This window comes from Didymella exigua, assembly GCF_010094145.1.
Source record: "Didymella exigua CBS 183.55 unplaced genomic scaffold M421scaffold_6, whole genome shotgun sequence".
NCBI classification, from domain to species: domain Eukaryota; kingdom Fungi; phylum Ascomycota; class Dothideomycetes; order Pleosporales; family Didymellaceae; genus Didymella; species Didymella exigua.
The window spans coordinates 246,604-268,891 of record NW_022984780.1 but is presented as its reverse complement, the minus strand read 5'-3'; the positions used below and the strand labels follow the sequence as shown (position 1 = coordinate 268,891).

Below are 22,288 nucleotides of genomic sequence, written 5' to 3'. Positions count from 1 at the left end.
CGCTCCGACCCGCCCCCTGTCAAGATATCTAGCTTGTCAAGCAAAGTGTACGACAATGATGAAAGCCGTCTGTGAATTGTAGAATACAATTCACCAACGACCGCGATCCCATCCTTGGCTGCAACATATGACGCCCGCGCTCGATGTCAGTAACAATATGAACTGACTGATGCGCAGCGAGCTCACACTTCTGATTTCTAGCAACAAGCAAGCCGAACTCAAGTTACCAGCTCTTTAGCTCCCTTGATCTACATACGCTGAGCTTGAGTCAGCCTGCTAGACAATGCCTAGTGACGAAATCAGGTGATATTCCTATGTAGGTCGGGAATCATAGGCAACATGAGTAACTGTGGACGACCCAGATCGAAGTATGCATTGAGATGGACCAGTATATTATTAAATGAAGTCGCTACCAAAACTAAAGTATTTACCCAGAAATCCTCAACGCGCAGGGTCCCGCCCGTAGTCGAGCCTACTCTATACTCTCAATTACTATTGCGGCGCACCCATGCTCTGCAGCCTCGCCAACTCGAAGTAAACACCCCTCTTAGTCACTAACTCGTCGTGTCTCCCCTTTTCAACGATCTTGCCCTGATCGAAGACGTAAATGACGTCAGCATGCTGGATGGTTGAAAGTCTATGCGCGATGGCGATTGTAGTGCGTCCTTGTGCGGCGGAGTCGAGAGCGTCCTGGACGACGCGTTCGGATGTCGAGTCGAGAGCGGAAGTCGCTTCGTCGAGAAGGCTATCCATCCATTAGCAAAAACTCTAACACCGGACAAGACAAGGCAAGGATAACTTACAGAACCTTAGGATCCCTCAGCAACGCCCTCGCAATAGCAAGGCGCTGCCTCTGCCCGCCGGACAACAATGCACCCTTTGCACCAACGAGCGTGCTGAAACCATCTGGCAGACTCATAATGAATTCGTAAATATTCGCATCCTTACACGCCTGCACAATCGCCTCTTCGGGAATGTTATCCTTATCAGCAAGAATGTTCTCGCGAATGGTGCCCGTGTACAGTGTTGTCTCCTGGCTCACAATAGCAAGCTGTGCACGGTAGTCTTGCAGGTTGTACTCCTGCAGATCCACATCGTCAACAAGCACAGAGCCGGTGATAGGGTCGTAGAAGCGCTCGAGGAGCTGCATGACTGTGGATTTGCCACTTCCACTGGCGCCAACAAGAGCGATGAACTGCCCCGGCTCAGCAGTAAGATCAATGCCGCGGAGAACGCGGTGGTCTGGGCGACCAGGGTACGTAAAGCGGACGCCCTGAAGTTCGACCTTGCCAACCAGACGATCGATCTTCTTGCCGTCGGGGGACCAATGGTCGATCTTGGGCATGCGGTTGAGGAAAGACTTGAGCAGCTTAGCGGCATCGCGGGCCTCGCCCATGTCAGGGGCGAAGGAGAAGATGGCGCCAGCGGACTGGGCACCGTTGATAATGGCGGAGTAGACGATGAAAAATTGCAGGACTGTGTACTCTTGTGCGAGCAGAAGACGGCCACCGTACCAGAATACGAGGGCGAAGATCAGCATGGAGAGACCCTGCGATGTGGCGTATAGGGAAGCCGAGATGTTGTTGAAGACGACGTTTCCAGCAGCCTGCTTGCCGAGTTTCTCGTGGTACTCGCGCAGGAGATGCTGTTCAAGAGAAAGTGTAGCGACAGTACGAATCGAGGATGCTGCCTCACAGGCGAAAGATGCGGCCTCGGAAGTCTCCTTGTTGCGCTTCTCCATGCGGATGAGGGCATAGAATCTGAAGTAACCGCAAGCCAACATGAGCGGAATGGTAGCGGTACAGACAAGCGCAAGCTTCCAGCCGAACGAACAACCGACGATGATGGCGACGATAATCGAGGCTGTGGAGTTGACAATCGTGCCGAGGGTGGCACCACTGAGACCAGCAAGACGGTTGGCTTCAGAGGACAAAAAGGTAGCCAGTGCACCTGAGGTGACTGTCTCGCCATCGAAGAACTCCATGTCTTGTCGAAGCATGGCTGCAAAAGCACGCTGTCGAACATTGCCAATGAGGCGAGCAGAACCCCTGGAGAGCGTCATACCCTGCGCTAAGTAGAAGGATCCAATGACAAGACCGAGCATGAAGAACATCCAACACCAGAAATTAATGTTATAGCCTCCCAGTGATGTACCAGGCGATAAGAGCGAGTTGATCGAGTTGCCAAGGAAGATGGCCTGAATAGCCGGGTTGCAGCCTGCGAGGAAACTGAAGATCAGACCAAATGCCATGGTTTTGTGCTCGCCAGTATTCATCTCCCAGGCAAACTTGACGAGAGCCCAAGTACCGTACAGCTCTTCTCCCTCTTCCTTCTTTGCAAAGATCGATGGAGCAGATGTGACGGTACGCATAAGTGCAGGCTTCTCTCCCCCGAACTCATCGGCCTTCTCGTTCTCGATGTCCTCGGTGCCGGAAAGGCGCTTGCCAGTCTGTTTCTTCTGGGTAAGCTCCTGAGCTTGGACAAGACTTGCGTAGACCCCATGCGCGCGAATAAGACTCTCGTGCGTGCCGGTCTCGACAATCTCACCCTTGGCCATGACCACTATATTGTCCGCTTTCTTGATTGTGCTTAGGCGATGGGCAATGACGATGGTGGTACGGCCCTTGGCGGCGCGGTCGAGCGCATCCTGAACGAGGCTCTCTGACTTGGTGTCAAGTGCTGCGGTAGCTTCATCAAGGAGCAATATTTTCGGGTCCGATACGATAGCGCGGGCGATGGCAACACGTTGCTTCTGACCACCACTCAACAGATTTCCTCGCTCGCCAACCTTTGTCTGGTAAGCATCTGGCAGATCCATGATGAAGTCGTGTGCGTTCGCGATCTTGGCAGCCTCTTCAATCAGCTCCATCTTCTTCTCGTCAGATGCGTCGGCATATTCGGTGTTAACCAATCCGTGGAGAATACTCTCGTAGACAGTGGTGCTAAAGAGCACGGGCTCTTGGCTCACGATTGCCATGTGTTGTCGCAGCCACCTAAGATTAAGTGTGCTGATGTCTTTGCCGTCCAAAAAGATCTGACCCTCCATGGGGAGGTAGAAGCGCTCCAATAGACCAACGATGGTTGACTTTCCGGACCCAGAGGCTCCTACCAATGCTACCATTTGGCCAGTGGTGACGCTAAGATTGAAGTTCTGAAGAACAACGGTGTCTGGCCGAGAGGGGTAGACATGCTTGAGGTCTTTGAATTCCAGGTTGCCTACAAAGTCACCGGGAATCTCGCCTTCCTCGGCCTCAGGGTCGATAGGCGATTTACGCTCGATAGTGTTGAAAACTTTGTTTGCCGCTGCTGTGGCGCCGCCGAAGGCCTGGAGATGGGGAAGGTTCGAACCGATCGAGATACCAGCGATCATAGTAGCCATGACGACTGTCAGGATGTTCGCAACGCCTAGTTCGCCGTTGTCGAGGAATCGCTTTCCCTGCCAGAACGCTAGAGAGTACTGCAAGTTGAGAACGCCCATCATTCCGGCAATCATCATGGACAGCCAGAGCTTCGCTTTGAAGTCGTACCCAGTCGCTTTGTCGAGCATGATCTTGTACTTCTCTTGCAAGCGCCTCTGTGTACCGTACGCTGCCACGTTGCGGGCAGATGCAAGGACTTCTTCGGCCAACGATGCTGCTGTAGCGTTCTCGTCGATCGCAAGTGTTTGATTCTTCTTCATCAAGGTTCCATTGACTCCCATCATAAGCACAAGAGCGACCGTGGCCGACAGCATGATGAGAGACAGCTTCCAGGACCGGATGAAACCAATGATAATTGCCGAGACGAACATAGACACGCCGGAAACGAAGAGACCGATCTTTTGGCCGATGCCGTCTTGGACCAGGTTCATGTCAGAGCTGATACGGGTGGTGACTTCTCCAGATCCTAGGAAATCGAAGAAAGCGATGTTCTGCCTGAAGATGGCTTGGAGGTAAAGTTCTCGAATCTGTTTGGTGATCTGCTCTCCAGTGTAAGAAAACCCAATGATGCTAATGTAAGTCGTAACGAATGAACCGATGGCTGTGTACAATCAGCGCGAATACAATCTCGAGACGGGTGTATACATACCAAGGTACACAAAGTACAGTGTAAACTGGTTGGTTTGGCTCTTGAAGTGTTCTGCCGCGGTAGCGTCCACGGAAAAGCTCGTAAAGCTTCCTGCGAAGTTACCATATACGAGCTACAAGATGTCAGTCTATGCAATGAAAATTGGTTCGGCATGTTGCTTTGGAATCGTACTGTCATTAAGGGCATCACAGCTCCAGCTGCGATTGATGCAATGAGTGAAACAATCATGATCAGCGTGTGCTTCTTGTTTGCATATCGAAACAACGCGAAGTATCCAACATTGAGCTTTGGGGCATCCGTCTGTCTCTCGATGATCTGTTTGTCGTGGTCGCTAAGGCCAGCAGTGAGCGTCCTCGCCCCTTCCTCAGATGATGCATCGAGCTTCTCATCGATTCCTCTCCCGGGCGGCGAGTCGATGTTCAGCGTCGCTGCATTCGCAGCAGCCTTTTCTTGGGGAGCGGCCATGGTGAAGTAGCGGCTCCTCAAGGCCGGCTGGTCGAAGTACTCTGAAAGAGCTTCGCGACAAGATGTCTTTCACCTGGCGAAATTTCGACCTCGGCGCCACCAGTCGAATCCACTGGCCTGAGACTGGATTCGGTTTGATGTCCCTCCGTCTCGCTAAGCCGCAGTAGGTAAAGGGGCAGCAACGTCAACTCGTTCTCGAAGGTGGCTTGCGTTGGGGGCTCGCGTGCGCAACAAGCTTTATTTTCAAGATTGGAGAGCCCCGCCGGATACGCAAATACGGTGGCGGACGAGTATCTGGAGGAATATGTGAACACACCGCGGAATTGCGGCACTGCGCTGCCAAGATATGAAGATCGCGGAGAGTGCAAGAAGAGTACAGACGCGTGGCGAATGAAGAGTTTGATTATTGTTGTGCTCGTTTGTTCGTTCAGGCGCGCAAATGCAGTAAGTGTCAGAGCGTGGAAAGACCAGCCCTTTGAATCATGAGGGCGGCCGCGTCTCTGCGACTGCCTAATCGCCAGATGCCGTCATGGACGCCGCATGATGTCGTTGAATCCAAAAAGATCAGTCCGTCGCCGCTTACTCCATTCTCCGAAGCAGTCAGCAGAGTCCTTTACGTTTGTCTGCAGGCGGCGTCAATCAGTGGATCGAGCTGGGTCGGTAATGTCGGTGACGGAGGTTAGACAAATCCCGACGCCGCGACCGTGTTCATCGCCACCCTCTCACTCACGTCCTCCCGCGCTCGCTCTCATACTTGAAATATACAGCAAAAAGGTCATCGCTTTGCGGGTCTGCTTCGTGTCGTAACACCGACGAAGGGAAGGGTCAACGCCACAGATATGGAGGTATGCGCACAGACTTGGGTCCGACGTGTTCGTTACCATCAGGCCCTCAGTCACACACATATCACCTGAATGCGAAGCTTAATGCGAAGCTTAATGCGACAACACAAATGTGGTTCGGATTTGCTGGAGCCTGTATCGTGGACGTTGCTGCCTAAGGGCTGGCTAAAGTTATCCGGTGTTTAAGGATCTTTAATCCCCATGCAGCCCCGGACTATATGCCGAATGAGTACGAGGCGTTGCCTCTTCGGATGCTCATATTAGAAACTTCGCATTCAGTGCGTATTCTAAGGTTCAGAGCTTTGTTTGCCGCCATACTATTTTGTTCACCGTGTTTCTCAACCGTCCAGGCCGGCTCACTACGTAGTCATTTGTGTTTTGACCATCGTTTCACGAAGCTCATCTCTAGCTCAAGTTTGGCGGTCACATTTTGTCCCAAGGAACATCAGACAGTGTACCTTCGGGGTCTCAGTTATGCCCGACTAATACCATTTGACTAACCAAAAGAAGACCCCGCTCTGATGAGCCGCACTGGCAGCTTCACGTGGGACGTACCGGAGATCCTTAAGCTCCAATGGCAAGGAAGCATTTTCCACAACCGAAAAGAGCTGAGATGGTTCGGAAACCGCGATTTCGATGAGTGGGACCGATCTGGGTAGCACGGGAAGTCGATCTCGATCTTCTACGATGCGCAGTCGCCATTTGTGGAGCTCACGTCGTTTCATGGAACTGTTTTTCTCGATGGCCTCTTCGAAGATCGGGAGCAAAGAATGGGAGTCTACCTGGTGTGCTCAGGTATTCTTCAGGATCTACGCCGAGTACCAGCATGGAAAGCTTCCTCCACATTCTCTTCAACAATCGTGGTGCTGGTGCCACTGACCCTCGGGACCTCGTATTCGGAATACTAGGTCTCTTGGACTCAAAATCGCACAACATCAGAGTTAACTACTCTCAAAGTAACGTACTCCACAAGCATGCCGGTCACCCAAGTGTACCGGTCACTTTTGCCAAGACCACACCAAACTTCACTCTACTAACAATGCCTCAACGCAGCAACATGAAAAGGCTCTCTAATGAAGCAGACATACAGTTTGCTCTCCAGGCTATCCAACAAGACGCGACGCTCTCTCAGCGACGCGCTGCAGCAATCTACAACGTCTCTCAAAGCACGCTTAGTGACCGACTTGCTGGAGCCACCCCACGCTGCAACTACACACCTAATACTATGAATCTTACAAAGAACAAAGAGGAGGTAATTGTCCAGCACGTGTTGAGGCTAGACGAGCGAGGATACTCGCCCCAGCTTGCTGATGTAGAGGATATGGCCAATTCTCTGCTTGCTGAGCGCCACCAGCCCTACGTTGGCAAGAACTGGGCTGCCAACTTTGTTAAACGTCAGCCAGAGCTCAAAGTCAAATTCAATTGCAAGTACAACTATAAGAGAGCTCTGTGTGAGGATCCTAAGGTGATTAGGGACTAGTTCTAACTAGTAGAGAATACCAAAGCCAAGTATAGTATACAAGATGAAGACACCCACAACTTTGACAAATCTGGCTTTATGATGGGCGTTATATCAACAGGAGCTGTTGTTACAGGCTCTGAGCGTCAAGGGAGACCAAAGGCAGTGCATCAGGGCGACCGAGAGTGGACCAGCATCATCCAAGGCATCTGCGCGAAGGGCTGGTCTATCCCATCCTTCATCATCTTCTCTAGCAAGCACCACCTCTCTGCCTGGTACAAGGAGCCTAGTATACCTAACAACTGGGTTCTTAATGTCTCTGACAACAGCTAGACTAACAACAAGCTTAGAGTTAAGTGGTTGAAGCACTTTAATGAGCACACAAAGGCGCGCACTGTTGGCAGCTATCGGCTGCTTATTCTGGACGGCCACGAGAGCCACAACTCAGTCGAATTCCACCAGTACTGCGAGGAACACAAGATTATTACCCTGTGTATGCCTCCACACTCGTCGCACCTACTACAGCCACTTGACGTAGGCTGTTTTTCTCCATTGAAGAAGGCCTATGGCCGCCAAGCTAAGCGGCTAATGCGCAGCAAGATTACGCGTATCACTAAACTTGAGTTCTTGCCGTGCTTCAAAGCAGCTTTTGACGCCTCAATCACAGAGAGTAACATCCAGGGAGGATTCAGAGGTGCTGGCCTAGTCCCACTTGACCCAGAGGCTGTGCTATTGAAGCTTGAAGTACGGCTGCGCACGCCAACGCCACCTACTGTGGACAACAGTACGTGGGAGTCTAAAACACCAAGCAACACCCTGGAATTTGGGTCTCAATTGAAGCTGATTCGAGAGAGGATTCAGAGACACGCTGATAGCTCGCCAACGTCTATGGTTGACGCTCTTAATCAGCTCACTAAAGGCGCAGAGCTGATGGCGCATTCACTGGTTTTAGTGCGCAACCAGGTTGCTGACCTACAGGCAGCCAACAAGGCTGCCACACGTCGTAAATCACACAAAAGGAAGCAAGTACAGCAAGAAGGGACTCTAACCTTTGCTAAGGGAGTGCGGCTAACTACTCTAAAGGAGTTTGAGGCCTGTAGTGATGGGAAGAAGGCAAAGAAGAGGTCACGCGTTGATGGGAGTACTCAGTCTTTAAGGCGCTGTGGTACATGTGGCGAGACAGGGCACAACAGAACAACTTGTAAGAAAGATGCGTAAAGTACTATAGATTAGTACAATATACTGTGTAGCATAGTAGAATGCTGCTGTGTACTATGGTACTGCAAAGTAGTTATAGTGTTGGTGTGGTCTTGGCAAAAGTGACCGGTACACTTGGGTGACCGGCATGCTTGTGGAGTACGTTACTGAAGACGGATACACAGATGTGGCCTTCCTCATCATTTGTACAAGTGCATCGCTAGGGATACTCTCCGCCGCAGGAGCCGCAACCCTCAAAAGCAGCGGATGGGCGCAGAATGTACTCAATCTCTCATCCTGGGTCCCAAATTGGAGCTTACATCAGGGAGAGAGCAGTCTTGCTTTGGTAGAGACTTTCGTGGAACCTTTCAGTGCGGGTGGCCGTTACAAAGGAACCGCCATAAACACAAAGGGTACGAGAATCAGAACCACAGATGTCAGGGCACTATCACAGATTTATGTCCACACACTCTTGAAGCAGTGTATCCGAAAGACATGCTGGACGTACTCTATCGATGGATAATGGTTGTGAGTTGCATAGGGTTTCGCATTCAAGCTCCAATTTGACATAGCCACTGGCCAGATCAGCAAGGGCATCCACTGGGAAACCGAGAAAGACATGGAACTCATAAGAACTGCTAGCACCAGTCCCAAAATTACTATCTGTCCCCCCGAGACGGACGCCGATGATGAGATTACTATCTTCACGAAGCTTTTTCGGTATTTCTGCGGATCTCATGGCAGAGTGATGCAAATCGTGAGTAAGCAATGAACCCAAGATCGTCTCGTAACGCGCATGTTCAAACTCGTACGTCACCGACAACTTTGTCCTACTGATGCGGGTTTTCTCGGACTTGGTCTAGAAGCAGCTCAAAGGACGATATCATTGTGGTACTGCTGGGTCTACCCGTCCCCTACGTCTTGCAGCCATTCGACATAAACAAATTTATTTACAAATTGATCGGCGAGTGCCACATCGACGGCGTTACGTACGGGGAAGCCCTTCACCGTGCCAGAGAAGAAGCAGAAGCGAGGGAAACTAGATTGGCACCTACTATTGCCTGCACTTGTTTGTCGCCGTTAGAGACGTTCACCCCCATCTGATCTTGTATTGTTTGACGTGGGATATGAGGTTAAGTCAGACAATATGCTATCAGTTCTTAAGTTCAAGCTGGTCGAACGTCGAAAAAGCTCCTGATGATCGTGATCCTTGTCAAGGGCTTCTTTCCAATGAGAAGTTCGATCAGTAGCCGCAGCTTATGTACTACGTCTGCCACGCTGGCCAATGACTGATCGATCTGAGGCAAGGCCGATCGTAATGCGTCGAAGACGAGAATGTACCTCACAGGGGTGTCGAATGCCATTATAACATAAGGCGTATCCATAACGCCGCCGCTGAAGTGCCCGTCAATCGTCAAATGCAATATCCATCACCACCAGTGGCGTTTCAAGCCCTTGACGCCGGGATGACCGGCTCGTCACCAGCTGTATTTCTAGTAGCCTTCGTCTGCTCTTCTTCCTTGATCCAGAACTTCTCTTTGTTGCTTTGCAGCATCTTGTGCATTACATCTGTCATAGACTGCAACATCGCTTCCTCGGTGCTCTTCTTCGTCATTGCCTTATCAATAGTGTGGTGCCTGAGAAATGTGCCAGCGCATTTACTCAGAATATGGGGATGCCTATTGATCCCAGGGTATCCCATAGCATCATCACACGGAATCTCGATGATCTCTTTGCCAGACGGGTTGTAGTCCCAACGAATATACTCCGAGAACGCTCTCTGCTCGTGGCTCCACTCTTGCTTCCAGTGAGCGCACCCGGGGTACTGCTTCTCGCTGGGGCACTCCTTCCAAGCCTCCATCATCTTGAATGTATGCGGTAGTGCTTGCGCGATGACAACGCCGGTGTTGAGTGCGAGTTTGCCTTTGCTGTCATTGGAAGCGTTATCATCGCCGTCGAGCACTTGCCTGGTGTCGAGCGGCATCGCGATGGAGGTTGAGGGTGTAATGCCCCAGCGGTTGAAGAGCCATTCGATGGGGAGTTCGAGGTGCTGGATTGTGGCGTCGGCGTCGACAAAAACTACGAAGCGGTATGACTCGAGAAGTTCGGATAGGACGTGCGGTTTCACCCAGGTGTTATGGTAGCCTTGGATCTCCATAGAGCGCGCGTTAAAGAAGCGGTAGTCGTAGCCGTGGATTTGGGCTGGGGACATTAGTCTTTGCAGAAGGCGTGAATTGCAGGGCGCGCTCAGGGTGCTCACAGTAGAGGAAATGGTTCATGAACGAGGCAGACATCATGCCGCCATCCTTTTCGGCGTTCATGTTGGCCCAATCCACGCGTTCGCTGTTCCAGAGCTCGTTGTCGCCATCCGGAATACGGGTGTCGATATCGACAATGAGGATCTCGTTGCGCAAGGGCTCCTTCCACCACGGCCCTTGCTCGTTGATCTTGTACTCTTGCCCAGAAGCATCCATGTATGCCTCTGCTGAGATATTCGTGCGTATCGACTCGTAAAGGTGAAGGAAAGACTCGCTCATTGTGAGTTGTTCATGCTTGAACATATGCGTAGCGCTGTTGGCGGCGTCACCCGCTGTATCCTTAATCTGCTGCAAGGGGTTGTTGCCATGTATGCTCGCCGCCGAATAGATGAAAACAGACATGAAGAAGACGAAAACACATAGCGCCACGAGGCGATGTGCAGAGAAGACCGGTCCCGGCATTGTATGAACGAGTGTGAGAAAGCGCAAACGGAAGTGAAGGAAAGGAACGGAGCGACGGCAAGGAAAGCACTTAACAAGCGTCAGCAAAGGCGCGTCGTCGGCGCGGAGCTTGCGGGTAGACTTTGATAAGCTTGCAGCGAAATAAGAGTTTGAAAATAGCACCTGTTGAGGCAGGCCCAAACCCGTGCCATTACCTATGGTCGATCCATCGGCAGTACTTATACATCCTGGCATCTAGGTGAAGATGACACGAGGCGACCATGCTCAGGACAAACAAGCGGAATACCTCCAATCCACTGCAGTCTACCTCGTATGTTCACCCGTCAGGATCAGAGCGTCAGGGCTGACCCTGCAACGCGTTCGATACGTGACGCAGACTTGTGCTTGCCATGGCTGGCGCCGCGCCGTCCAGAACTGTCCGTCAGTCTAGCAGTTGAGTTCGTGGATGTTGAATGCAGCCAACTTCTGGGCACCTGCTTTCACTTTATTGGCGATGTCGGTTTTTTTCACTCTAAGATGTCAAGGGTCCGTGGTACCGATAGCGTAGGTATCGTTTCCGTAGCTCCCGAAAAGGCTCCGGCACCAAAGCTCCGGGGTGCAGCGCATGTACTTCGTAGGAAGTATGCTATCGATGCCGCAACCAATCCGTGCTCTCATCATGACTCCAGCGTACGAAGTATCTCCTTTTTTCTTCTGTCCTGCAAACGTGTAAGGCCAGCCGTCAGGCAGACTCCAGAGACAGGATCCTTTTGTCTACTGTGGTTACAGGCATAAGTAGTGTAGGTGGACCCGGCATGGCCGGGGTGTCTGTCGGATGACGCGGAATGGCTCTAGTGACAGAATTACACCGAATTACACCTAATTTTGTATATATCACAGTGCTGACTTGTCTTCTGTTGCATCCACGTACCATTACAACAATTTCTACTCAACCCACATCAACTCAGCCGTCAATGCCGCCATTAACGCCACCCCGCCACCGATATCTATCGCGAGATGGGCGTCTCTAGTAGGCTGGCGGATGGGTAGGGTAGGCTTTTTTTTGTTTTAGCTTCTAGTTCCTTAACTAGTAGAGATACGCTTATGTAATGTATATTTCTATTAAAAAATAATTACCTAATTTGGCCAACTATTAACTGAGTGATTGAGCTTACCTAGCAAAAGCCTACCTAGGATGAGTATGCTCGCTAGGTACCCTCCCTTTTTTTACTGTCTTTTAGATTTAGGAGCTGTAATATAAGAGCTACGAGGAAAAGCTATGTAAGGAAAATAAACTACATGTGATTCTCTTTAAAACGAGCCCTTACTTGCCTAAATTGGCCTAGTATCAGCTAAGTTAGGGTGGTACCCAAACAGGACTTTAGAGCATACCCATCCGCCAGCCTAATACACCCTAACTGAGCTCTAAGAGAGAGGCATAGAGCCTATCTATTGGCCACTGTACTCACCAGACCTCAACCCAATTAAGGAGATCTAGAACAGGATGAAAGACTAGATAGAAATACACTATTCTAACCTACCTAGGGGAAGGTAGCGTATAGGCTGGCGGATGGGTAGGGTAGGGTAGGGTATAGGTATAGTCACGTGATTTATGGGTAGGAACTAGGTAGGGTACATGAGGTACCCTACCCAAACGGTTTGGGTAGGGTAGCACGTGACTCGGTATAGGTATAGGTAGGGTAGCACGTGACTAGGTATAGGTATAGGTAGGGTAGCTAGGTAGGGTCTAGGAATGGGTAGTTATTAGCAAAATCTAGGTTACTACTCTAGACTTTGTACTATTGTATACTTTAGAGCATAAGTATGTGATAATAGACTGTGATAATAAATTATAGATGCTTTTTCTTCTAAGTATTGTGTATGCGAAAGAATCTACTAGTACAACCTAGGGTTAGTTGTATACAAACTAGGTTAGTAATATACCCAAACCAAACCTATACCTAGCACGTGCTACCCTACCTATACCTATCCCTAGTCACGTGCTACCCTCCCCTACCTATGGTCCGTGTAACCCTACCCTACCTATACCTATGGTCCGTGCGACCCTCCCCTACCTATACCTACGTCCGTGCGACCTATACCCTACCTATACCCTACCCTAGGTACATGGTACCCATCCGCCAGTCTAGTAGCGTAGCTACAATAAACTGAGGGATAATGTAACAGCAGCTTAGGATTCAATTGCCCCTAAGGGTCTTAGAGAGGTCATAGGCACCATGCATGACTATTGCCAGGCAGTAATTGACGCTCAAGGTGGTCACACAAAGTAACGTACTCCACAAGTGAGCCGCTCACTTTTGCGAAGACCACACCTAACTCTAACTTCTCTTGCACGTTACAGTAAGTATTGCAACTTACTGTAACTTACAGTATACAGCACTAACCTACAGTATCTTGCGCATCTTTCATGCACGTTCGCGCGTTGTGCCCTGCCTTACTACACCTACTACAGATATCCTGGTGTTCTTATCATCCCAGCACTCCCATATGCCTTGTAGCGGATTCACACCTATTCCGGATATCTCTCTTCTTGCCTGCGTCGTTACAAAAGGTGAGCGGCTCGCTTGTGGAGTACGTTACTGAGATTTGTATGTAATCTATGACAAAGCTGAAGCCAATTCAACCGAAAAATACTGCCGAACATCCCTGCTGTGCTGACCCACCTACACTACTTATGCCTGTAATCACAGTAGGTAGGTCACTGTCAGTATCATCGTATGCTGGTGCGTTTCATCGATAATTAGGCTAGTACGATGCTGGGTGATCAGCCCCTGAATGTACCCTTGAGCATGTCTATACATGATGCTCACCCAACCTTTTTGACCGAACTTTCCCACGGCTCGTAAAACAGAATTAGCACTTGTAAACTCCCTCCAATAAAAGGTAGTGAGTGACGGCCGTTCGAGTCGAGTCCTGAATAGTGCATTGGGCTGGTTGTAGTCTAAGTTGGTACTAAGCATCTATACGAAACTACGCAGCCGAGCTTGGTCAATAAATCCCTCTTCATGATCTTTCCGATGTCTCGCTCGTGGCGTTGAAATAGTTGCTTACTTTTTGCTGCAGCTCACAGCAACGCTGCAACAGCACTCGTGTCTTGACATCGCATCTGCGTATAACAGGCGATCATTCATCGATCCCACCGCCTCTGCTTACGTCAAGCTGCTCATCTCTCGAGCTCTGTGCTGCTTGAAGACCTCCTGGCGAAAGCCTGCGTCATGCATCCACTTGTCACTCGACGCCTGTTTGCGAAGTGCACGGAAGCCTAGCAAGGAGAGTGGCTTAAGTCGTATGACTGATCAAAGAGATCGTTCCTGCAAGTTGTGTAGATCGATGACAATGCACCGTGATACACTCGTGCTGGGACCAATCGGCCACCTTCCACATCCTTGCAAGGTGTTCTCCACATCCCACCTTCGACATCCACACCACCAAACCTACCACCAAGTCACTACCACTGCGCAAATACTCGTAACTCCACGACAAGCTCTGCAAGTACCGCGCGTCTACAAACGAAGGCTCAAGCACCACCACCATGCCGGGCAAAATCGTCCCTGTAACGAGCTCCTCCCACTTCGAAACGCTTCTCAGCTCCTCCACATACACGATCGTTGACTTCTACGCTGACTGGTGCGGGCCTTGCAAAACGATTGCACCTGTGTTCCAGACACTCGCCGAGAAGGAGACAAAGCCAGGGAAGCTACAGTTCGTGAAGGTCGACGTAGACGCACAGCAAGAGGTGGCGAAGAAGTACGGGGTCTCTGCGTACGTACACCCAACACTTCGTCAGAGCCATACGAGAAAAGGAAGCATAATTTGAATGGATTAACGCTAACAAGAAACAGCATGCCCACCTTCCTCGTGATTAAATCCAAGTCCGTAATCGAGACCATTCGTGGCGCCAACCCATCCGCTCTTACAGCCGCCGTTCGGAAAGCCGCAAACGACACAGGCGCAGGCAGCGCAGGTTCTACAGCCTTTACCTCCAAGGGCAGGACATTGGGCAGCTCGAGCCAGCCGAGTCAGACAGTGGGCGATGGCGCATTTGCAGGGCTGCAGAGGCTGATGACAGGCAATGGTGGGTTCGCGGACATGGCGATACGATTCATTGCGCTGTACCTGGTGAGCTTGTTTGCATTTGATTCGTTCAAGGCGGCGGAAGAGAGCCCGTACAATATCAGGCCCAGGAGGTAAGGAACGAGGAGCATCGTACAGAAGATAACACGCAGATTCAGGCGTACAGAGGGATTGCAGCAATATTACATGAGTCATCATTCGGCATCCAGCATGATGAAGTTGGCCGTGGTGCTGTTTGCCTGAAGAAGGCGCGGGGCGATGCTCGTGTGTCAGAATCTTCTCCACGTTGCCAACTTACCTACAGGTCCCTATCACAGGTGACCAGGGAGTACAGGACAATGCCGCAGTCATATACACACCACGTACCAAATCAAGCATGCAAGACCAACGTCTGGACTGCAAAGACAAAACACTATTGATCACTGTTCAGCCTGGCACGATGTACCCAGCTGCAGACTTGGTGACCACATTGTGAACGATGCGTCCAAGTTAGTGTAGTTCCCACACGATAATGTATTCGATCCTTCCTAGATAACACCCGTGAATGCACGTGATTATGACATCCGGCTCAACCATCCTCCGAAATTGGATGGAAGACGTCCTGTCGATACAAGATCAGCTTGTATCAATGAAATGCGTTGGTTCATGGTCGATAGAGTCGCGTTACCGGTCAAATTACTCTGAAGATCGAGCGTTCAGCATTATGGGCGCGGCCAGCGTGCAAGTGAGATGAGTTCCCATTCGAAACAGATATCACTGAGTCAATGTGATGTTCGATGGAGCATTGTGCCTGAGAAGTTGGGATGGACGAAAAACGCCAAGGTTCCGTTATCATCGAATGCCGTTATCGCCCTGACATCGCACCTTCGTGCAACGATGTAAGAAACAGCACTCAAGGGACCCCTTGCGCTGCTGGATTGAAGCCATGGATACTCCGGAAGTCACTGTTCTTCTGCTTGGAGATGCGGAGTGCGGCAAGTCGACCTTCTTGTCGTAAGTGTTTCCTTTACAGACATCATACCCTCCGGTTCTGGCGCATGGCGCATCAGGCGTCTGGTACTGTCTCCGAGTTTCGTTCTCAAGCTGACACGTGGGCAGCCGTCTCAGCCTGGGTGTCCAGCCCATTGATGATGACCTCCCACCGTATGCGCTACCGAAGCTTCGCGACTCAGACCAGCCCTTCGAGTTCGACATCTCGCTCTACGGACGTCCCTACAAGCTGCGGTTCTTCGACACGAAAAGCCCCGAGAACTACACGCTCCTCTCCCCTCAATTTGTGATACTGTGCTATGACATCAGCTCGCGTGCCTCCCTTGTTTCACTCACGAAGACCTGGCTGCCCATCGTCAACGGCCACTTCAACTACGATGAGAATCTTCCCGTAATGGTTCTGGGCTTGAAGAGAGATTTGCGCAGGCAATGGACACTGCTAGAAGTTGGCGAAGACAAGAAAGGCAAAGGCCCGAGCGTAATGCCTCACGAGGGCGTCCAGGCCGCACAAAGGATGCTTTGCGATCACTATGCCGAGTGCAGCGCTTTGACGGGCGAGCTGTGCCGCGAGGTTCTGCAAGATGTCGCGAAGACTTGTGCAAAGACAACGACTGCAGATGGCGCGAAGACTGGAGGCGTGCTGTCCGAATGTGTTGTCATGTAACGACACAGTCCATCTCTGACAGCCATCAAACAAGCGTCTGCAGCCAATTGCAGACAACTATACCGCCGTGTCGCGTAGATACGGTGATATCCAGGACCGCTACCTAGGAATCGTGCAGAGAGCTGTTTCCTCGTCTTTGCAACAATCAGCAGCTCCTTGGCATTTGCAATAGACCCACACCTCATCAGCACCGAACATGCAGACTCGAACGACGAATTGACACTTGAAGGAGACGGGAGCAACTTGCCTGAGCTTCTCTCCCCTCAACAGTGTGACACAACTCAAAACGGCGCCGACACCGATCACATGTCCGAACAGACCAGGCGACTATCGCTATGCCCGCAGTCTCGAGAACGCCACATGTCGGTTACTGATATCACGTTCTTCCCTTCAAAGCCAAGATTCACGATAGTCAAGCGCCGTCCTCGACTTATCCCTGATCTGCACCGGAGCAATCTCCGCGCACGCGCATAATGACGATTGCTATCTTTCAACGACGTTCTCAACGCGCCCTTGCTCAGTGCATTGCTGGGAGCCCTGATTGGCATGACACATGTCCTCCATCGCATTCTCTTCAACAGCACCTAGAGCGGTGGTATCTTCACTGCCCGGCTTATCGAAAGCTGGAAGAATATCGGAGAACTCTTCCATCCGCTTCTGCTCATCATTGCTGGTATCTCTCTATATTTCGAACCAGGACTTAGGGCAGTGCGAAAGCTCTACCGTCAGGAACAGCACTGTCTTCGCAACGAAAGCTTTCAATCTTGTCATTCATTTCACTATATGGCGAGTCGTCAATGTCGGCATCATGTACGCTATTGCACAAGACTCGAACATTCTGGGATCAGACCGAACGCTATGCTTACTATGAGGCTTATGAACGGGACCGCCTGCGATGAAGCTGATCACCATGGTCTAGGTGAGCAATGCTAGCATCAGAGACGGAAGGAAGATTGCAAGAATCTTGACAACATCGTACACCATGAGTTATTGCAAGGTAGAACTGCAGAGCATAGAGGATTTGCTGAAAAGCGATATTGTAAGTACGTACAGTAGGTTTGCTTATATGCCTCTGCATCTGCTTGCTCCCTTTACGCACGCTAGCTTGTTCTAAGCTTTGTCCGCTGTCTTGTCTTGCGTCTAATATCATGTGGGTCCTTATTCCAACATGAGTTCATTGTTGGCAGTCGTGGTTATCGGCGCGCTGTACGCGGGCGAAGCTGCGACCTGGACTGCGGTCTGTGAAACTACTTCGATACTTTCACCTTCACTCTGAGGTGAAGCCGCCATGCGTCAAGACCGTACGCAATAAAGGATCAACCCGCACGCCCCAACCTCATTATACCAATACGTACCACTACGCAGGTGTAGTCGACTCAACGATGAGGTTTCTCTACATTCTTCTGCCTGCCGTCGCGGTTAGCGCCCGTGGCAGTTCATTTTTCAGGTGTGTACACGAAGTCCGTTTGCGGGTGTACTACGATGCACATGTATCGGGGTGACACAATTACTGACATTACAGTTGTAGCAATAACACCAATAATGGCGTCTTCCCTTACCACGCCGGCGTTGGTATGGGTGTTGACACTGCAGCCGACCCACCCGTTCGACGTCCGCCACCACCTCTGCCGAACAGGCGTGCTGAACCAGCCGGCGACGACCTGTGGGGAAAGTGCAACAAAAAGGGGTGCACACTCTCATCTGCAATGCAAGCCAACGATGCAGGTGCAGGATCTGTGTATAGTCCGAAGCGAGACACTGCCAGGAGTCCATTCCGCGGTACTGATGACCTCCGGCGATGGAACTGGAATCTTTCCCCTCCAGAGAAAATTGACGAATCATTTCACGACTTCTACCGCACATGGGGCATTGGAGAGGCCCTCACTGGCCTTGGGGTCTCGGAGTATTCAGATGTCTTCGACGGTGGGGAGCACCGGGTCATCTCCATCGACCACCGGGAGTACGGTCTGTTGGGGGAAAGTGTAGACGAGCAATCATACGATGTCGATGGGAAGAGCTACCGAGCAACCGGTGCTTCCTACGCCTTCTCCATTGATGTCAAGGACGGTGTCATCATGAGTTTGAACCGGGTATCGCCACGCTACGCTTCAAGGGATCGCAAGCCGCCCGTGCCCAGCGATCAGTGGCCGGCGCTGAGGCAGTTCTCAGACATTGCGTGGATAGGCTGGGACTCGATGACCGAGGGTGACGAGATCAAGGGTCTTCGGTATCTTCTCTCGGTGGGCATCGTCAACACTGAGACTAAGCAAGTGACTCGTCGTGCCTTGGATGCTAAAGGCTGGGTGCTGAGTCCATGGCCTGGCCACACATTTGAGCGAAACTGGCCCGAGACCAAGGCACTGGTAGGTAGGTTACTCCGCTACAGCTCGTGAAATTATAGCTAATGCGAAGTGATAGGCACTCCTAATCTCCTAGGCTTTGCATACTTCCTCACAGAGCACAAGGATGTCTTGGGCAACATGTTCGTCGACAAGGTGCAGGTGTTCCAATCTGACACAACATCTCGCAATCCGTCCATTGTCATGCATCTGTTGCAGCCAAGAGCTCGAAGAAAAATTCAGCAGCGTGACGGCAACAAGATGATCGCTGTTGAGGTGGTGGAGGTGATGGAGCTGCACCCTCTGTGGGCCAAGCTGTGAGCATCGAGGAAGGCGCGAGCTGCTGGAACGGTCTTGCCTGCAGAAGTGACAGCTCCTCGTGTTACGTAGACCCAATATTCCTTTCGAACTACACTTCGCAGCAGTCTCCTTTCCAAATCTACCAAATTGTGTCCTCTGCGTCGTGAGATGACCCGAGCCAGCTCAGCTAGCAACACTGCCCACATGCCACATGCCGAGGCTCCTGCGACTCGCACCTCCCACTCCATGCGGCAGAAATCGGAGCGCACGACACAATGCGCGGCAGCCATACCCACGCGGGCAAACCAACATTGAGCTATGTGAAGATTGAGCTCGCTCTGGTTGGCAGCCAATAATGCTCTCCAGACACTCGTTTCCGGTAGCCCGCATGCTCGTGAGAGGGGATGCGGACGCAGGGCAGCGGAACCACACATAAGTACAGTACGCATCGCCCGCTGTCGAGCTGCTGGATGCTGGCAATTCGCCCGGCTGGCCTCGCCAATTGCCGCGCTCACTGCACCACAGCTGGCTGTTGATGTCGTACAGATATATGTCAGGCACGCCCCTCCCCCGCCAACAGACCCCACGCAGCTGGCGCGTGTGATGTCAATCCACGCGACACTGCACGACCAATAGTGCTCGACACGGCACTTCCTGCAGGCAATGCCAGGCCATCCCGCAGGCGTCCGCAGGCGTCCGCAGGCGGTTCTTCTACGCCCGCGCTCTTTATGCGCGCGCTGGGTACGACCTGAGCCGTTCGCCCGACACCTCACCTGCTGCTTGCGGACGCGGCCGCCGCGCAGACTCGGCATTCTACGGCGGCTTAAAAGGCTGTATGGCGCCGTGAAAACCAGGGGAGGCCAGACGTCTGCGAACCTCGGGAGAGCTTTGACCCGCATCTTGCTCCACTGGCAGCTCCCCACCTATCTTCCGCCTATCATTCCGAGCATCGCAGGGTGGAAAGACGCTACCGCGGCCGGCAAGCGCAGGACGACTCTTTGGCGATTCTCGTCGAGACTCTCCCACCGAGGTTATAGATACTAGCTACCACCGCCATCCGCCATGAGGCTCACTTCTTCAGCCTCTGCTGTTCTCCGCACCGCGACTAACCCCGCCCGCCTCTCATCCCGCTGCTTTGCGACTCGTGCTATTGCGACCCAGACTACTGCGAAATCGGCTCTGTTCTCGAACGCACGACGAACCACCACAGGCTCTTCCGCACCATCTGCAGCCCTCCTCCCCTCCCAGCAGTTCAGCCAGCAGCTCAGGATGGCGTCCTCTACTCCCATCAAGAAGATCAAGGTGGTGAACCCGGTGGTCGAGCTCGATGGTGACGAGATGACTCGCATCATCTGGCAGACCATTAAGGACAAGTTCATCCACCCCTACCTCGACATTGACCTCAAGTACTACGACCTTGGTCTTGAGTACCGTGACGAGACCAACGACCAAGTCACACTCGATGCCGCTGAGGCCATTAAGAAGTACTCGGTCGGTGTCAAGTGCGCGACCATCACCCCCGACGAGCAGCGTGTCGAGGAGTTCAAGCTGAAGAAGATGTGGCTGTCGCCGAACGGCACCATCCGCAACCACCTGTAAGCTTCACCACGTCACCTGCCGGAGATTAGGCTAACTCGACCCAGTGGAGGAACTGTCTTCCGCGCGCCCATTGTCATTCCCCGCGTCCCCCGTCTTGTACCCAGCTGGAAGCAGCCCATCATCATCGGCCGTCACGCCTTCGGTGACCAGTACCGCGCCAAGGACCGTGTCATTGACGGCGAGGGCACTCTCGAGATGGTCTTCACCCCCAAGGGCGGCGAGCCCCAGACCATCAAGGTCTACGACTTCCCCGCTGGCGGAGGTGTCGCCCAGACCCAGTACAACACCACCGAGTCCATTTCCGGGTTCGCACACGCCTCCATGAAGCTCGCGCTCGACAAGAAGCTGCCCCTGTACATGAGCACCAAGAACACCATCCTGAAGGCCTACGACGGCAAGTTCAAGGACACCTTCCAGGAGATCTACGAGTCCACATACAAGAAGGACTTCGATGCTGCTGGTATCTGGTATGAGCACCGTCTGATCGACGACATGGTCGCCCAGATGATCAAGAGCGAGGGTGGATACATCATCGCCATGAAAAGTACGTCTTCTGATCCTGATCTTTGTGCGACATCTGCTAACACACGCCAGACTACGATGGTGACGTCCAGTCTGACATTGTCGCCCAGGGTTTCGGCTCTCTCGGCCTCATGACCTCCGTCCTCATCACCCCCGACGGCAAGACCTTCGAGGCTGAGGCTGCCCACGGCACCGTCACTCGCCACTACCGCGAGCACCAGAAGGGTAACGAGACATCCACCAACCCCATCGCCTCTATCTACGCCTGGACACAAGGTCTCTCCAAACGTGGTGAGCTCGACAACACCCCCGAACTCGTCGTCTTCGCGGAGCAGCTCGAGAAGGCCTGCGTTGATACCGTCGATGTCGATGGCATCATGACCAAGGATCTTGCCCTTGCGTGCGGCAAGAAGGACAGGGGCAGCTGGGTCACAACGAACGAGTACCTCGATGCCGTTGAGAGGAGGCTGAAGACCAGCTTGAAGGAGAAGTTGTAAAGCAAGCGTGCATAAAAGGATAAATAGCATGTTGAGCGACATTTGAACTAGCTGGTAGATATCGGCATACCTAGATCCCTGTAGATGGAGTTTTGGCTTACTCTGTCCAGGGAAGCAGCATGAATACATCGAAATAAAAACACTCACAATCATTAGCCTACATCGGACTGCATCTACTATCTCTCAAACTGCATCTTGGATCTGGACGCAGATGTTCGAGTCGTACCTGTTTCCATCGGAGCCGACATCATCCGCCTTCGTTAACGCTTCCACACGGCCGCAAAAATAGGACCGATCCGTCACAGCATGAAGCTTTGACTGTGATCTATGCGATCACAGCAACTGCACGACTTTCAGCACGACGCGCTCCGTCGGGTCGTACAGCTGTACCTGCCCTTTGCGCCCCGCGATGTCTTCCAAAGCGCCGACAGTAGATGTACAAGACGCCGGGAACTACGCAATATTTGATTGGTTTCGCACGTCATTGCAATGTTCGAGGGTGCTCACTTGTTGCCACAATTGCTGCATCTTCTCGATTTCTTAATGTTTCCC

At 51.9% G+C, this 22,288-nt stretch overlaps 6 protein-coding genes across 6 annotated transcripts; 4 read left to right on the top strand and 2 right to left on the bottom strand.

Annotated features, from left to right (window-relative positions):
• Nucleotides 1-492: 492 nt before the first annotated feature.
• Nucleotides 493-4,533, bottom strand: M421DRAFT_90236 (leptomycin B resistance protein pmd1; the record flags this gene model as incomplete). Its single annotated transcript, XM_033597840.1, has 4 exons — nt 493-745; nt 804-4,020; nt 4,069-4,180; nt 4,240-4,533. 4 exons carry the CDS (start codon nt 4,531-4,533, stop codon nt 493-495), a joined length of 3,876 nt encoding a protein of 1,291 aa, XP_033451393.1.
• A 4,945-nt stretch (nt 4,534-9,478) lies between these two features.
• On the bottom strand, nt 9,479-10,751 carry M421DRAFT_56970 (uncharacterized protein; the record flags this gene model as incomplete). The annotated part of the gene is made up of 2 exons (XM_033595455.1): nt 9,479-10,233; nt 10,292-10,751. The coding sequence occupies 2 exons, from the start codon at nt 10,749-10,751 to the stop codon at nt 9,479-9,481; spliced, it is 1,215 nt and encodes a 404-aa protein (XP_033451392.1).
• A 3,369-nt stretch (nt 10,752-14,120) lies between these two features.
• M421DRAFT_417796 (thioredoxin) lies at nt 14,121-15,361 on the top strand. The gene is made up of 2 exons (XM_033591588.1): nt 14,121-14,513; nt 14,594-15,361. Exons 1-2 carry the CDS (start codon nt 14,284-14,286, stop codon nt 14,940-14,942), a joined length of 579 nt encoding a protein of 192 aa, XP_033451391.1. The 5' UTR covers nt 14,121-14,283; the 3' UTR covers nt 14,943-15,361.
• Nucleotides 15,362-15,750: 389 nt separating this feature from the next.
• On the top strand, nt 15,751-16,479 carry M421DRAFT_90233 (P-loop containing nucleoside triphosphate hydrolase protein; the record flags this gene model as incomplete). Its single annotated transcript, XM_033597839.1, has 2 exons — nt 15,751-15,818; nt 15,924-16,479. 2 exons carry the CDS (start codon nt 15,751-15,753, stop codon nt 16,477-16,479), a joined length of 624 nt encoding a protein of 207 aa, XP_033451390.1.
• A 1,574-nt stretch (nt 16,480-18,053) lies between these two features.
• M421DRAFT_57104 (uncharacterized protein) lies at nt 18,054-19,139 on the top strand (the record flags this gene model as incomplete). Its single annotated transcript, XM_033595471.1, has 2 exons — nt 18,054-18,846; nt 18,898-19,139. 2 exons carry the CDS (start codon nt 18,054-18,056, stop codon nt 19,137-19,139), a joined length of 1,035 nt encoding a protein of 344 aa, XP_033451389.1.
• Nucleotides 19,140-20,180: 1,041 nt separating this feature from the next.
• M421DRAFT_2662 (isocitrate dehydrogenase mitochondrial precursor) lies at nt 20,181-21,736 on the top strand (the record flags this gene model as incomplete). The annotated part of the gene is made up of 3 exons (XM_033588738.1): nt 20,181-20,713; nt 20,762-21,261; nt 21,312-21,736. 3 exons carry the CDS (start codon nt 20,181-20,183, stop codon nt 21,734-21,736), a joined length of 1,458 nt encoding a protein of 485 aa, XP_033451388.1.
• Between the last annotated feature and the right edge of the window lie 552 nt (nt 21,737-22,288).

Bases quoted from the DNA above. Each gene is read 5' to 3' on its own strand.
- M421DRAFT_417796 (XM_033591588.1), top strand. From the start codon at position 14,284: ATGCCGGGCAAAATCGTCCCTGTAACGAGCTCCTCCCACTTCGAAACG. The intron at 14,514-14,593 runs GTACGTACACCC...AACAAGAAACAG, and splicing joins AAGAAGTACGGGGTCTCTGC to CATGCCCACCTTCCTCGTGA.